Raw genomic sequence first — 14,988 nt, 5'->3', positions numbered from 1 at the left:
TGACACCTTAACTTTTCATTTAGACATGGCAAATTGGCAATTGCTTTTGAAGTGTAAATCCAGTCCAGAAAATAGACAAAATGTTGTTGGCATCCAGTAGCCAGTTTGGACAGTTTGAGTACATGCATTTATTTTAATGTGTACATATATGTGTGTCTTTCCTTTTAACAGAGGGCCAGGAGGTGAAGGTGGGAGAGTACAATGCAATTGCTGATGTGCTGGACCTCAACAACAACTCCATAATGTTCCAAGGTATGACAAAGGCCAGATACTCTATGTATGTATGTCCCTGCATTTGTGTGTGACCCCATGAGCACTGAGACAGCGACGTAAAACTCACTGAAGAAGAAGAAGAAAAAAGTGTGCTGGTGCATCCGATGTGTGTTTATATATATGTTAAAGGCCCATCACTTACCACCTTAGCACTCACTTCTGTTGTTCACTTGTCCACTTGAACCTAAACTCTCTCCAGCACACATACATACTCAGACATGACCACCACCACTCAGTGTAGGGACTGGGTACTCTCCTTTACCACTCATAACTGTCCTCCATTGGCTAAATTATTTACCAGTCCATTTTTCACCCCTCCCGCATTTACTTGTGTTGACATACTTTATAATTTGTTCTATCCCCCCGGCTATTCTCCCCTTCACCACCCTCCCTCTCTTTCCCCCATCTTCTCTGCCTTGCCCCACATAAAGAAACTCTAGGACAGTACCATCTAAGATGCTTGTTTCCACATCCCTGACCACAGTAAGTGGAGATGTGTAAGATGATTCCATTGCGATCGATTGGCACACTACTGGGAGAAAAATAGAGCAAAAGATAAGAAAGTGCAGTGTCTAACCACAATAACTTGACTGTGGTGCATTGAGATACATGCACTCAACCAGGAGAAACTGAGGGCCAGGAAATGGGACTCAAATAACTGGATGTCTGCTGCAGTGTCATTATTTTGTGGCTGAAGAGAAAAAGATTTGAAGGGGGCAGGTCTTAAACTGTCAAAGTGAAGAGAGACACCTCACTGGAAAAAGCAAAAATGTTCAGAAAACCACTGTTGTGCAAATACTTTAGATTCATTGATATACCATGAAACATTTGAGTAAGCAATTTCAATGCCACGTGATGTTTGAGGCGTACTCACTTTCAGATATCGTCTTGAGCAAAATCTTGTCTCATATCACAACTTGTCCTCTTTATAGGCGTGGAGCCTCCCAAGGATCGTACGTTTGTGCGTCTGCAGCGGCGCCACATCAACGTGCCCCTCTACAGCATCCTGTCCACCATCACCATATTGGGCATGCTCATGGCAGGGGCCTTCCTGTTCTTCAACATCAAGAACCGCAACCACAGGTCAGCATTCAGCATTGGTGAAGCACAGCTTTGAGAAGGGGAGGATGAAGGGAGGGGTTAGATGAAGGGTAGCTAGTGAAGGTGAAACAGATAAACGTACGGTGCAGTGGGAAAGTAAATGAGGGGTTGGTGCAAAGGGAGAAAGAAGAGGGGGATGAATGAAGGATGAGAAGAATCAGCGGAGATTGAATGGTATTGAAGTGAAGGGATGAGTAACTGCTGCAGGCACATTATTTCTTATTTCACTCTCCTTCATACCTAAATATCATACTGAAGCATTTTTGATGAAGAGGACCTGTTTTATTCTATTCTATTCTAATCTAATCTAATCTTTTCTACCAGACTAATCAAGATGTCCAGTCCCTACATGAACAACCTGATCATCCTAGGAGGCATGCTCTCCTACGCCTCTATCTTCCTGTTTGGTCTTGATGGGGGTTTCGTCTCTGACAAAGAGTTTGAGACTCTCTGCACTGTGAGTTCCCTCTTGCCTAATATCAGACGGAATTGCCAACTCATTACACATCGTTTCTATTTTCAGTCTAACATTTTGTCCACTGGGGGAGGGGGTAGGCCTGTTTGACGATATATGAACATAACCCTTAATCATTTTGCTGACCTCTATATTGTTTTTGCATGAGTTTACATAAAAATGTCACCAAAATTTTAGCCAACATGATGCCAGAATAACCAACAGTGGTCTCCTGACCGTAATAAGATTTGGGTTCAGCAATTCTCCCTTTTTTCCTCCCCACCCATGCCTACTTGCACGAGTTCAAAGCCACATACAACAACGCTTCAGAGATGACACAGCGTAGCTTACTGATAGCCTGCAGTTGCGGTTTTTGAGTGGAAGATGCACAGTCCTAGTTAGTCGTTAGCTTGCCAGCCCCTGTAAACGAGTCAAAAAGTCTATTGTTTGTACAGTAGTTTTACCTTCCAAGAACTTTATCCACCACTTCATAAATCCACAAGCAAACTGCCTGGCTCCTGGGCCGTCCATCCCAGGGAGCCGACTGCAGCACACGGGCTGGATCATAGAGGTAACTGCGGTGTTCCCAGAGCCTGGGAAGCTTGTCTATTACACGAACGAGGCATCGCTTGGTTTTGTTCCTGTTGGACAAATAAGTAATTTTGGGCTACTCCTATAAAGGCACTATCATTTTATATATTCATAATTGTGAATGTTAACAGGTGCTAATTAGTTTTTGAAAAAAAGGTTTAATTTTTTTTCGTATTCCAACTCCAATATCTGAATATTCTTAAGAATTTTAAGTTCATAGCTCTTTCAAAGGGTGTTTTACTGTAGCATTATCATGTTAATCTGTTATATCAGTGGCATAAAGTGGTCTCAAAATGACAATATTGTTTATCACAATTATTTCTGAAGTGATAGATTGTCTAACAACATAGTTATCGTGCAGACATATCCATCTGAATCTAACTTCCTATTAAGTCCACATTGATGCATAGCCATGACAACATACTTGTTTTGCCGGAGTTTTAGGGGGTGGAGCAGAGCGAAGTAAAACATACTATGATTTTGGGGCGATACTTTGAAGAAATGTCAATTTAGAACAGCCTCAATAGCAGTGTCTGTCTCATCTAAAGCACTTGTTGTTGCTGAGATCTACTGCTGTGGTGCTCATTGGATTGGTTTTTATTTCAAACAAGAAACCGCTGTGTCATGTCACTGTGCTAAGCGAATCAGTCAGCTCGGTGGAGTGGGCCGATTTCAAGGTCTGGACTTGTTCTAGCACAAAGTCTGATTTTGACTACACAATTATTGTGGCCAAAAAACTTAACTGTAAAAAGTTCACAAGAAAAAGAAATTGGAAAAAAAAATGCTATCAGTCAAATTAATCTTTAATTTTGTCTAATGTGCATTTTGACTCTTTTTTTTGCAAATGAATTACACTCAAAATACAAGTGCAGGGAGTTGGAGAAAGAGTCTGTAACCATGACTGTACAGAAGTGTACAAGTGTAGCAGTTGCACTTAATGGGTAGTGGAAAGGCAACCAGATGGCACTGGGGGAGGGAGACAAAGCAAGAACGGAAAGAAACAGAAATGATTAAGAGGTGCTGGATTACTTACACAATATTATTGTATGTGTATTATTAACAAGATATCAGTATTTCATTTTTAACTATCACAGTTATTGTCAGTACTGGTATAAGTACTTAACACTCTAAAACATAAAATTATGAAAAGCATTTGGGTTGTATCCCTGACATTCTATTCTGTTTCAGTAGTGCCATTGAACCCTGCTCATTGGCTAACAAAAGAGGTGTGAACATGAGCTGAAAAATGGAGAATACTGCTGAAACACTAATCACATGCACTCTGTGTCCAACTCTAAGTGAAAACTGATTGAATCTCTCTCTCTGGCTCTCTAGCTAGCATGGAGCACATTAAGTGTCTCCCCCCAGGTAGCATTACTGTGTGACTATGTAGATGCTGGATTAATTAAAGAGTTTTGATTACAGTGATAACAGGTTTCCACTGAGATACCCCCCTCTCCCAGACACAGACACACACACACACCAGAGTAATGTTAGGCAGGGCACGTCTTGAGCTGCCACCACCTGGCTGAAGCTTTGCTGCAGAGCTAAAACAGAGCTTGTCACTTCAGACGAGGTTCTTCAGCAAAGGACCACAGAGGTTGATCCATTCACCGCCAATCAATATGTGCTGGTCTCCTTGAGAATAGATGGTGTAATTGTTTTTTTGGTGTCTTCTTTACCCAGTGCTCTGTCCCTGCCCTGCTTTATTTCTCTCTAGAGTGGCAGGTGAAGAGAGCCAGGTGTAAATGTTTGAAGCTTTACAGTGTGTGTGTGGTGCAGAAGGGGCTCACACACAGAAGTACACATAAAACAAACATGTACCACACACAGCAGTCTAACATATACAGTAAAAAGAAGCACTCTGTAGCTATTTTAGGAGTTCATAGTCTCTATTCAAATTCTAAGCTTTTAAAACACGTCAGCAGTGTCCTTTGTGCCAGAGCAGTAAGAGGTCTACATTTTGTTTCTCATTAAGATGAAACGCTCTCAGGAGTGTGACAGCTTCCATGGTCCAGGACGTTCTCCCAGAGCTCCACACTTGGAGAGGAAAAATAAATCTGACAGCTTCTTATTTTTAGAAGCCTTCAAGAAGCTATTTTGAATGAACTTCTTGAGAGAAATGCAAATACCTGTCAGATCAGATGTTGTTTTAAGCCTTGATCACCACTTTGAGACATGACAAAATTATGTGTGTGCCTGTTGTTTTGATAGGTTCGGACATGGATCCTCATCGTTGGATACACAACAGCTTTCGGTGCCATGTTTGCCAAGACCTGGAGGGTGCACGCCATCTTTAAGAATGTGAAGATGAAAAAGAAGGTATTGAAAAATATGAGTGACTAAGAGGTTATATATAGCAGTGCTATTTATTGTAGAGTTAGTTTGTTTGCCTTCTTGACAAATGAGCTTTGATTTTTCATTCATTTTTCTTTATTTATTTTTATTTTTTGATACATATCTTGGTTCTGAACTGTTTATTTCTTACCACATCGTGCACATCTGTAGGAACTACTACTTCATATAATCACAAACATCTCCATTAAAACATGTAGACCTGGCAGTCTTAACCAGGAAGCCTCACATGTCTTTTGAAAGCCCAGCACTGGTGTGTGGGTGCTTGTATTCATACTCATGCTTTTTAACAAACACTCTGAAAGACTGGCAGCCCCTGGCACCTGCTTTTAGAATCTTCTCTGTGAGAAAAAAAAAAAGATTCAGAAATACAAATGGCTTTTTAAACATCTGACACAATCTGTTTCACTGGCCTGGTTATATAAAGTGGCGCGGGCTCACCGAGTGTTGTAACTGTGCTTGGCCTTTTTGTATTTATAGATCTCGCTCTCCCCCTCTCTTTGTCTCTCTCCCACCCTCTCTCTCCCTCACCCTCTTGCATATTGGAGGAAGTGTGGGTGGCCTGCCAGAGAGAGAGAGAGAGAGAGAGAGAGAGAGCAGGAAGAGAGGGAGGAGTGAGGGATGGATCAAAGAGTCGGAGAGGTTGGAGGGATGTAGGGAAGTAGTGGCAGAAGGGAGGGTGGAGAGACAGACGGAGGAAGGCAAAGCAGGGCAGAACAAGGGACAAGACAAACAACGTGGCACAAATGGCAAAGAAAGTAGGTTGGACTCTGTGAGAAGAAAATGGGGAAGCTGGAAAAAGAGGCCAAAAGATGTTGGAAGATAAAGATAATCCAGATTACAGGTTAGAAGACAAGGAGGCATGACAGATCTCCACTTTATCTTGAGTTTCCACTTCAGTTCTACAGTTGTGTCAATGCAAGATCGCCACTTTTTTTCAGCTGTTTCCAAGTAAATGTCTTGGCCTTTCAAATTCATTGTCTTATTGAGATTTGAGGAATACAAAACAGTTTTGCATCTCCAAGCTCAGCATCTTTGCTCTAACCCTTCAATGCCAATTATCTCTGCTCAGTCCGCCCTCTCCCACCTTCTTCCCCGCGCTAACAGAGACAAAACCAATGTTTCTTCAGATGCAGTATTTACCCCTACTGCATATTTCAGCCCTTAAACCTCAAGTTGTATTCTCTGTTGGTTCATGGCCTGGGTCTGTTTGCAGGACACACACACACACGCGGCACACTCCCTCCATACTGACTGAGTTCAGGTGCTTTGGCTTCAGTAGAGTGATAGTTGCTGTTGGTGCCCTGAAATCTCTGTCAACGGCTGTCAGGGGAGGGACAAGCTCAAGTGTTAGCCATCTTTTCTTCAAACAGTAGGGCTGGAACTGCATCCCTCACTCCTTCCTCCTCAGCCTGGGACACTGGGAGAGCACAGATTGTAAATCAGGGGTGTGTTCGATAAGGGTTCCACTCGGCAGGCTACGGACGCACTCCTTCACTTCTTAAAGAGCTCAGTGCCAGAGACAGCGTTGGAGGGGTGTGGGGGGGGGGGGCTGTCAGTCAATGTCCTCCTTCTCCAAATACACACAAACACACACCACAGACACAGATAAACATACACACTTTCAAAACACAACCCTTTACCCCCGTAGCAGCTATTTGTCAGTCTTGCTATCACAGTAATTTACTGAGTACTCCTTTGTGACACATAGCTGGATACATGTGCATGCACGCACACAAACAAGCACACAGGACAAAGCGAAACAAACACACAGTACCTCATTAGCTCATTACACATGCTTGCATAAATACATATTCATAAACACACAAACTGACCGTGCACACACACAACACCGAGGTTGTCTGAAAATAACATCATGAGCAACTTCTAAGGTGTCACACTACTTCACTGATCTTAGTAGATCAGAAGTAGTATACTGTTGTTGTTACGACACCCTGAGGTTTGGCTACTGGATTTAAACTCAGAACATGTTACAGTATTACAGCAGACACAGCTCGGCCCTGGCCTTTGCACTACACAGTAGAGGGAAATAGACTTCATTCTGGACCTTGAAAACAGTACTCATAACTCGGAGTGTACTTCAGTCTTTCAAAGCACTGACCCACATCTCACGGGCAGCGGCTGGACTTGTGGAGAATAGAGACATTTTTATCTCTATTTTTTATTCTCAATCATGTCCGGGTCATGTGTGTATTCAATGTTTCCATTATTTGGTCTTTCTCTCCAACAGTGAATGAACTTTATATAGCACCCTTCAAGCACAGAATGTAGCACAAAGTGTTGTACAATTCAGCGGCAGATAGACACACACAGCAGGGAGAACAAAGTCATCAGTAGAGACAAAATCACTGGATCCCAACAGGTATGTCAGAGTGCCAATATTACTGGGGGAAAGAAAACAGTACATAACACGTTAGGTAATTTAGAGTCATTACATACTTTTTCCTAACAGACTCCGTAACATATCACAGTTGAGCAGATGGTGGTGTAGAGCTTTTTTATGTAAATTTCTCCAAATTATCACACATCTTGCATATTTTTGTTACAACTATTTACTTGCTAGAATAACAGAATTTTACTTTTACTTATTACTAGTACTGGCTCATGGGCTTTCTTGCCAGATTTGGTGACTTTTAAGACACTGTTAGTGACACTTTCTTTCCCAAAAAAGCAGCTAGCAGCATATCTAGCAACTTTTTGGTCAGATCGTAAAGCTACAGTTGGTAACTTTGTGTCATATTTGCTGAAACTGTCACTGTATCCTTAAAGAATTACAAGAGACCAATAGTCTGTGAAAAAAATCATGTCCCTCCTCTAGAATCTACCGAAGCACACCAAACACAACCAATCAGAGCCGAGGAGTCTCTAACTGTGGTCAAACTCTCAAACTAGACAGCGCTGATCAAATATTAATCAAGATTCTCTTACTGCATTCTGTATTTCCCATCTCGAATGTTTTCAGAAATGAAGTTTAGTGTACTGTTTAGCTGTTAAATGATAGTTAACCAAAGTACCGCTCACCAGCCACACAAACTTTCTCATTTTACAGCTGAACAGTACACTAAAAATATGTTTCTGAAAACATTTGAGGGCAGACATAGGCAATGCAGTTGCAGAGTCTTAATCCATATTTGATCCCCAGTTTGGCAATTTGACCACAGGTTTATGTTTACATGCTGTACGGATATTAGAAGGAAGGAAGGAAGGAAGGAAGTAGGGAAGGAAGGAAGGAAGTTTTATTGTCATTGTGCTTCCACAACGAAATTTAAGCGCTACAAGGCAACAAAGTAGGCAGAGGAACATGATGGTTTTTTCTCCAGATTATCTGTTTCATGTAGTCCTAAAGTAAACATAGTGACAGTTTAAGCAAATATGAAAAAAGTTATTTGTATTAAAAGTTTGATTCTTCTCTTTGAGGAGAGTCTCCAGTATTTCTCAGTGAATGTGCACTAATATGGCTCTGGATTGAATGCTTTCAGTGGGTGGAACAGAACAACAGCACGTTTATTCAACCAATCATCAGCCTGACAGAGACATGAATGTGCGTGCTCAGTGACTAATCACTGATCCCCATTGTTTTTTTTTTCTAAATGCTTTAACTTTACTATTTAAGTTTGATTTTATTGTGTCAGATAGACAGAGTTAACAATGGTGAATTCATTCCAGTGCATCATTATCTCCCTATTCATGATAATTAAGTTACAGAGTCGACACAGTAGCCTTCAGAAATATGTTAACATTAGAGGAAGATTGAGGAGCTGCTTGAAAAAGAAATTTAATGTTATATCTAGTTATCTAGTTAACTATATGTTAACATTATAGATCTGCAAATTAGAACTAAATATCATCGAGCAACAACTAGCACCTTTTCCTGCAGGCTGTAGCTACTTCACACTGAAAATAGTAGCAACACTGACCAGACTTCATTTTATTTAATATACGGTTATTTTTGTTTTCGCCCATCTTGGTGTCAAATATTTTTTTGCTGGCTTTGAAGCAGCCATTTTCTCTGCTCTGCCTCTGTCTTCCTCTAAACTCCCCTGAAGCACTGAAGCATTTCTACAAGAAATGTCCCTTCGTCTTGCCTTGTCTATATTTGTTCAATGCCAACACCATCAAAAGACACCAGATCAAAAAACAACCCCCTCACGCATCTCATCCTGAGCCCACAGGCAGATGGAGACCTGTGTGAGACCACCGTGCTGCATTTGGGCTATGCGATACTCTCCAAACAGAGCCCAGCCTGTGTTCCCTGACCTTTCCTTTGATCTGCCATTTCAGACAGTCAAACGCTATTATAAATAAAGATCACAAACAGGTCACGGCTTTCATCCCTCTAAAGTTCATGGTACAAAAGAGGAGCTGTAGTGGTCAACAGCGATGGTTCCTGTTTGGTGGCTCTTTTCCACATTCTCTGGCCGCAAGGTAACAAAATCAGGGCTTGCTGGTGGCATTGTTTTCACAGGATGAATGTCCACCAGTGGTTCTTCGTCCCGGGCCAATAGAGTGCAGTCTACCAATATGTGACAGTGTAAAAGAATCTCAAACAAGGCCAAAAACGTGATCTGAATAAAATAGAAATGCATTAAGGAGTATGAGTATGTGCAACTTAACTCATTTTAAGAATACTCCCAGTCATCAGCACCTCATTGCAACCCTGTGCACAGCTGTTCTACATATATATAGTGTAAAAGAGTATCAGTCACAAATTCTAAGCCCGATCTCAGTCTTTTGGACTTTCAGTTTGGCTGGTTTTCTATCCTAGTAGGTGGTTAATTGCAGCTAAATGCATTGTAATCAGACCCTGATTAGATGTTAGGGTGAAACCAGCAGGGCTCCAGGTCCTGAGATAGGATGAGAATCACATAATTATAGTGGTCAATAAGAAATGTTGTTTGAAATGCCTCTGCAGACACACACACAGTTGCATAACACTCGCAGGTGTGTGCTATTGGGCTAATATGAGCATCTAATCTTCCTTTCCCGCTCCAGATCATAAAGGACCAGAAGCTGTTGATCATCGTTGGCGGGATGCTACTAATCGACTTATGCATCCTCATTTGCTGGCAGATTGTGGACCCGCTTAAGAGGACTGTGGAAGAGTACAGCTTGGAGGTCAGTGTGCATTTTTATGTTTTTTTCACATGTCGTTTAAACTTGCGCTTGATTGTGGTTTTATTTATGTTGCTGTAACATGATTTGCCCCAGCTGGGAGAATCCCAGTGACACAGATTCTTGCTAAAAATGCCTGTGTATTTGTTTAGGCAAACAAAATGTCCGCCTTGGGCTGTATCGCGAGCATCTTTGTTGTGCTTGTTATTTTTGGGTCAGGATGTGAGCCATCACTGCCTCCTGCGCTCATCCCATGGCCGGACATTTGCCAGCTTGGATGTGACACTTTGGCAAGGCCTGCTGGAAAAGAGGCACTTGGCATCACTTTCTCCTTGCTGGAGAGGTGGCGTGGTGTAGAATAGAAATGAACTCTGCTTCGCTGTGATTGGTTAGAGTAGGCTCAGATTCCCTGAGATTGGTACAGGATTAGTCTAGCTGTGCGCCCAATTGGCTAAAATGAACATACTGTAGCTTTGGCATTAGAGGTGTGTGAAGTGTGTTTTCAGCATGACATATTAGCACATAACTGTCAGTGGTATTAAGGGAATGCAGACTGAATTAGAAAGGCACAACTGCATATTTATTTCCTCAGAGGATTTAGTCACTTTGGTTAAAGTGGCAGATTGAGTTTTAATGTTTTTTTTTTTTCATATTTCTGTAGTATAAAATATTATGCAAGTACAGCTTCACTGTTTAGTACATCTGTCTTTCTGTACAGATTAACACTAAGATGGTGGGTTAAATGCTTGAGTCAGGAAGATTTTGAGCTGCATAAATTAAAACAGCTTTGAGCCTAGTCTTTTTATTTTTGTTTTTGTTTTTGAGAATATTAGCTCATGCTGTTAAGTAGATGGTTCTGTGTTCCACTGGTTAAACATAAGAGGCTGCGGGACACATTCATACCTCAATCTATTAAATTGTTATACAAAAAGATTGGCTCACCTTAGACTGAGAGCAGCTAATGGTAAAATGGGTTATAGACAGTCTCTCTCTCTAAAACCTACAAATCAGGTTAGAAATCTCGGGGTAATAATGGACTCAGACTTGAACTTTAACAGCCACATCAAATCAATAACATCAGCAGCTTTTTACCATCTAAAAAACATTGCCAAAATCAAAGGTATAGTGTCTAAACCTGACTTGAAGAGACTTATCCATGCATTTGTCTCTAGTAGGTTAGACTACTGTAACGGCCTGCTCACTGGCCTCTCCAAACGGGCCGTAAGACAGCTGCAGTACATCCAGAATGCTGCTGCTCGGGTCCTGACCAGAACCAGGAAGTACGAGCACATTAGTCCTGTGCTCAGGTCTCTACACTGGCTTCCTGTGGCTCAGAGAATAGACTTTAAAGCAGCTCTGCTTGTGTACAAGTCTCTCCACGGCCTAGCACCAAAGTACATCTCTGACATGTTAGTGCCATATGAACCATCTCGGACTCTGAGGACCTCAGGGACCGGCCTCGTGCTGGTGCCCAGAGTCAGGACTAAACATGAGGAATCAGGATTCCAGTTTTATGCAGCTAAAATCTGGAACAGTCTTTCTGAAGATGTGAGACAGGCCTCTATTCTGACAATGTTCAAATCTAGGCTCAAAACAGCTCTATTTCACTGTGCATGTGACTGAAAGGATCTTATCTGCACTCTTCTCTTTTAAAGTTCATTTTATAATGATTATTTATGTTTTTATTTTGTATTGTGATTTTAATGCATTTTCTTGCTCTGTAAATCACTTTGAATTACTTTGTGTATGAATTGTGCTCTACAAATAAACTTGCCTTGCCTTGCCTTGCCTAGAGCTGGTGCAGTGAGGGATATTGTACAATTGGGATGGGAACTGTATCTGTGTGTGACACTGTGCTGTTAGTAATGAAATACACTGCAGCTGTGGTTTGATAAATCTGAATTTATCAAAGTATATGTTTGGCTGCTTTATAGACTAACAATAATGTGTCCTCTGATGTCATTTTAAGGCCTTAGGTGGGTTTTGCTTTCATACCTGTTTATTGGATATGTCCATGTCACTGAGTGTGTTGAAGTAACAACAGCATTATTGAAAAATCTATTTTACGTTGCTATACGTTATTCCCTTAATAGGCTGACAAATAAAAACAGGAGAGATTATGTTTACTTTACTGTTGCTGCTAACAACTTGACAAGCAGGAGCTATTATTCCACTGCAGCTCAGATTAAATCATCTGTTTTTGAAGACCACACACTATGGATACAGCCAAGTGGAGATGTTCACTAATGAGTTGTCTTTTAAGTCCCCTATACGTCTGCATGTAGGCCGTGAGACTGTTAACTGGCTCCCATGAGACCAAAGTCTCCGGAAATCGACAGCATTGGTTGGCTCCTCATTGACCCTTGTACTAAACAGAGGTTATCAAAAGGTCACTGCAGTGAAAGGCTCTAATGCTCGGTTTTTATGGAGACTCCTTTTGATTGTATTGAATGGATTTTCATGTTGTTTGCTTGCTTGTTGCCAAGGTCCTGCGGGGGATGGAAGGGTGGCTGACACTGTCTGGCACCCAGTTTTGACTTTTCCGTGTCTTCAATTAAATGGAAACCCTGTGAAGTGATAAATAGCGCTAATCTAAGAGTGCCATGAGAAGGTCAGCTTTTCTGAGGTTATTTTTTTTTCCGTCTTAGTCCTTGATGAAAAGATTCCTGTGGGAGATCTCTGAGGAAGAAACTGGTGTAGAGATGAATGATATCTTAGCAGACTTATTTACATTCTTGTGCTCCTTGTGGCGTACTCTGAAGGTATACTTAGCACATTTGTACAACTCTAGACAAAGCCGTATTTCCTTTGTGATGATAGCCACTTATATATTTAAGCCTGCCTAAAGGGTGTAGCAAAGCCTTGCTTAACATATTCATTGGTGAATGTTGTCAGTGTATGCAGTCGGGTCCTCGTGGAGTATTCTCAGACTCTAAGCCCCCGGCCAGGGGAGAGTTGTGAATATATTAACCACTCAGTGCAGGAGTCTGCATCCCCCCTGGGGTCGTGGATCTGCATGCCTGGGCTGAGGCAGAGGCTCCACATGCCTGCCCGGCCTGCCAGATTTCCAGCACCAGCAGCAGTGGACCCTTGGGGCCCAGCTGTGGGAAAGGCAGCCTGGAGCTCCTCTGGGCCTCTATGCTTGTCAGGTGGGACCAGAAACCAGAAGGCAACCCAAAAACCCAGAAAGAGGGCAGGAGAAAATGAAAAACATTACGGACAAATTACGGTAATAAACAACATGGATAAACATATTGCACTATTACCAAAGACAGAGGAGAGTTAGGCCGCATTCAGATGGACATTATCGCTGCATCAAATAACACCACCACCTCATTCATTTCAATGAGGCTGCTGCATTGGCACAATTAGTCAAGCTGGACTTACTGGATCATATTTCATTTTCTCTCCGCTACCTGTAGAAACATGCCCCCGCCAACATGGCCCCTTGTGTTTTTTAACACGTTGCTATTTTCGGTCTGAACACTCACTTGAAATGGAGATGATTTGGTGAGTGGGTGAGGAATGGGACCATGGTGGATGGTCTCCATAGGGCTCAGGAGCCAGTGAGACTAGCTCTGACTGACTAACAGTAATTGGCGCAAGGAGAAGGACCATTAGTTACCCAGTTTCCTGTGAGCTCTCACATCATGCTAGGCCACCCCTCCCCTGTGACTTCCTTCTGTCTGTTGTCTTTTCCTTTTTTCCATCCCTTTCTCTCTCTCCCTGTCATCACCAGGATCTCCTCTCCTCCCCCCTTGCATTTCCCCTCCCCACTGTGGAGGGTTGGGAATAACATTGACCTTGGGTTCACATCACTGTAACTACCTGCTGTACCCAAGGGTATGCGGTATGACAACGTGGTGTTATTGAACTGTCACCGTGCTTGCTAGTCCACCGCATTTGTTGTTTGAACCATTACACGGGAGGGTTTTCTTATTGACTCAGGGCCAACATGGGTACCCACACATTGTTTACAGGAGAGGTTCTGCAGCTGCTTTTTCAGTTTAGATACACATACAGTGTGAAGACACTCAGGGACGATCATCAATGCAAGTGTGTGTTCAGGAGAGACACTTACTGTAGTATACTTAAGTTGATACTCCTGCATGCACACATATTCCCTGTGGTGGTCACAGACACGCGTTCATCTAAATATTGTAAGTTGTTAAATGGCCATGGTTGAGATTTTGGGTAAAATTATCTTGCTCATGCTTTACCCAGTGGAAACATGGGCAAAGTCAATACTCTGCATCACCGGGGGTGAACCCACTGCTCTGAATCCAGCAAGCTAAGCTTAATGAGCTACCATTAGCAAAACTAGGGCATCCCCCTTTGCATCCTTTATTAGCATTAGCAAGAAGATGAAACTGTGAAGAGGCTGACAATAGATCCTTGTGGAATGCTTCATAAAATATGACTGATTTAATACCCTCCCAAATAAAAGTAAAGAAGGGCCAGAGACCATGTTGGGAGCTAAGTCTTTGAGACTCAAAAATGAGAGGAGAGTGACCCCCGAGTCTTATTTTAATTACAGTGTGCAGATGATAGGCTTTCACCAGAAATGACTTGTGACCTTGACATTGTCCCCAACCTTTTCAAACCAAGCCTAGCCTCTGATCTGCACTTCAATATGCACTGTACATAAAACACAACCTTATGTGCTGAATTCAATAAAAATGGTGATAAGATTAAAGGGGACTTGGCCAGGATGGTAATTGCAGCTCCACTTCCTCCCTGATTCTCTACACCACTCCAACCCTAAATCCTAACAGCACCGAGAATATTCTGCATATCAGTGTCTTTTTTTTTCCCAGAGAGCTTACTGAGAGCAGGAATAATTCCGGCTGCTCTGGGAACGTCCTGGGAATGCTGATGGAGACGTTGGGCTGCAGTGAGCAATTAGATCCATTTTGTGGCTCGTTAATAATTGAGCATTTGTTAATGGCGTGGATGTTTCAGCAGCGGGGCAGACTGCTGGTTGCCATCAGATTAAGCCTGGCAGCACTGACACATGTTGCAGTGTCAATGCACACGTGTGTATTAAAGCATGTGAGTGTGCCTGGATTGTTCATTTTTTG

At 42.2% G+C, this 14,988-nt stretch overlaps 1 protein-coding gene across 1 annotated transcript in view; it reads left to right on the top strand.

Moving 5' to 3' along the window:
• Positions 1 to 14,988, top strand: part of gabbr2 (gamma-aminobutyric acid (GABA) B receptor, 2) — a 224,248-nt gene that overhangs the window by 146,907 nt on the left and 62,353 nt on the right. Inside the window, exons 9-13 of the mRNA XM_033637561.2 lie at positions 172 to 252; positions 1,206 to 1,356; positions 1,699 to 1,831; positions 4,634 to 4,741; positions 9,788 to 9,910. Of these exons, the coding sequence (XP_033493452.1) occupies positions 172 to 252; positions 1,206 to 1,356; positions 1,699 to 1,831; positions 4,634 to 4,741; positions 9,788 to 9,910 (596 nt within the window). The remainder of the gene's footprint in view (positions 1 to 171; positions 253 to 1,205; positions 1,357 to 1,698; positions 1,832 to 4,633; positions 4,742 to 9,787; positions 9,911 to 14,988) is intronic.

This window comes from Epinephelus lanceolatus, chromosome 16, assembly GCF_041903045.1.
Source record: "Epinephelus lanceolatus isolate andai-2023 chromosome 16, ASM4190304v1, whole genome shotgun sequence".
NCBI lineage: Eukaryota > Metazoa > Chordata > Actinopteri > Perciformes > Serranidae > Epinephelus > Epinephelus lanceolatus.
This window is presented reverse-complemented; position numbering and strand designations above follow the sequence as displayed.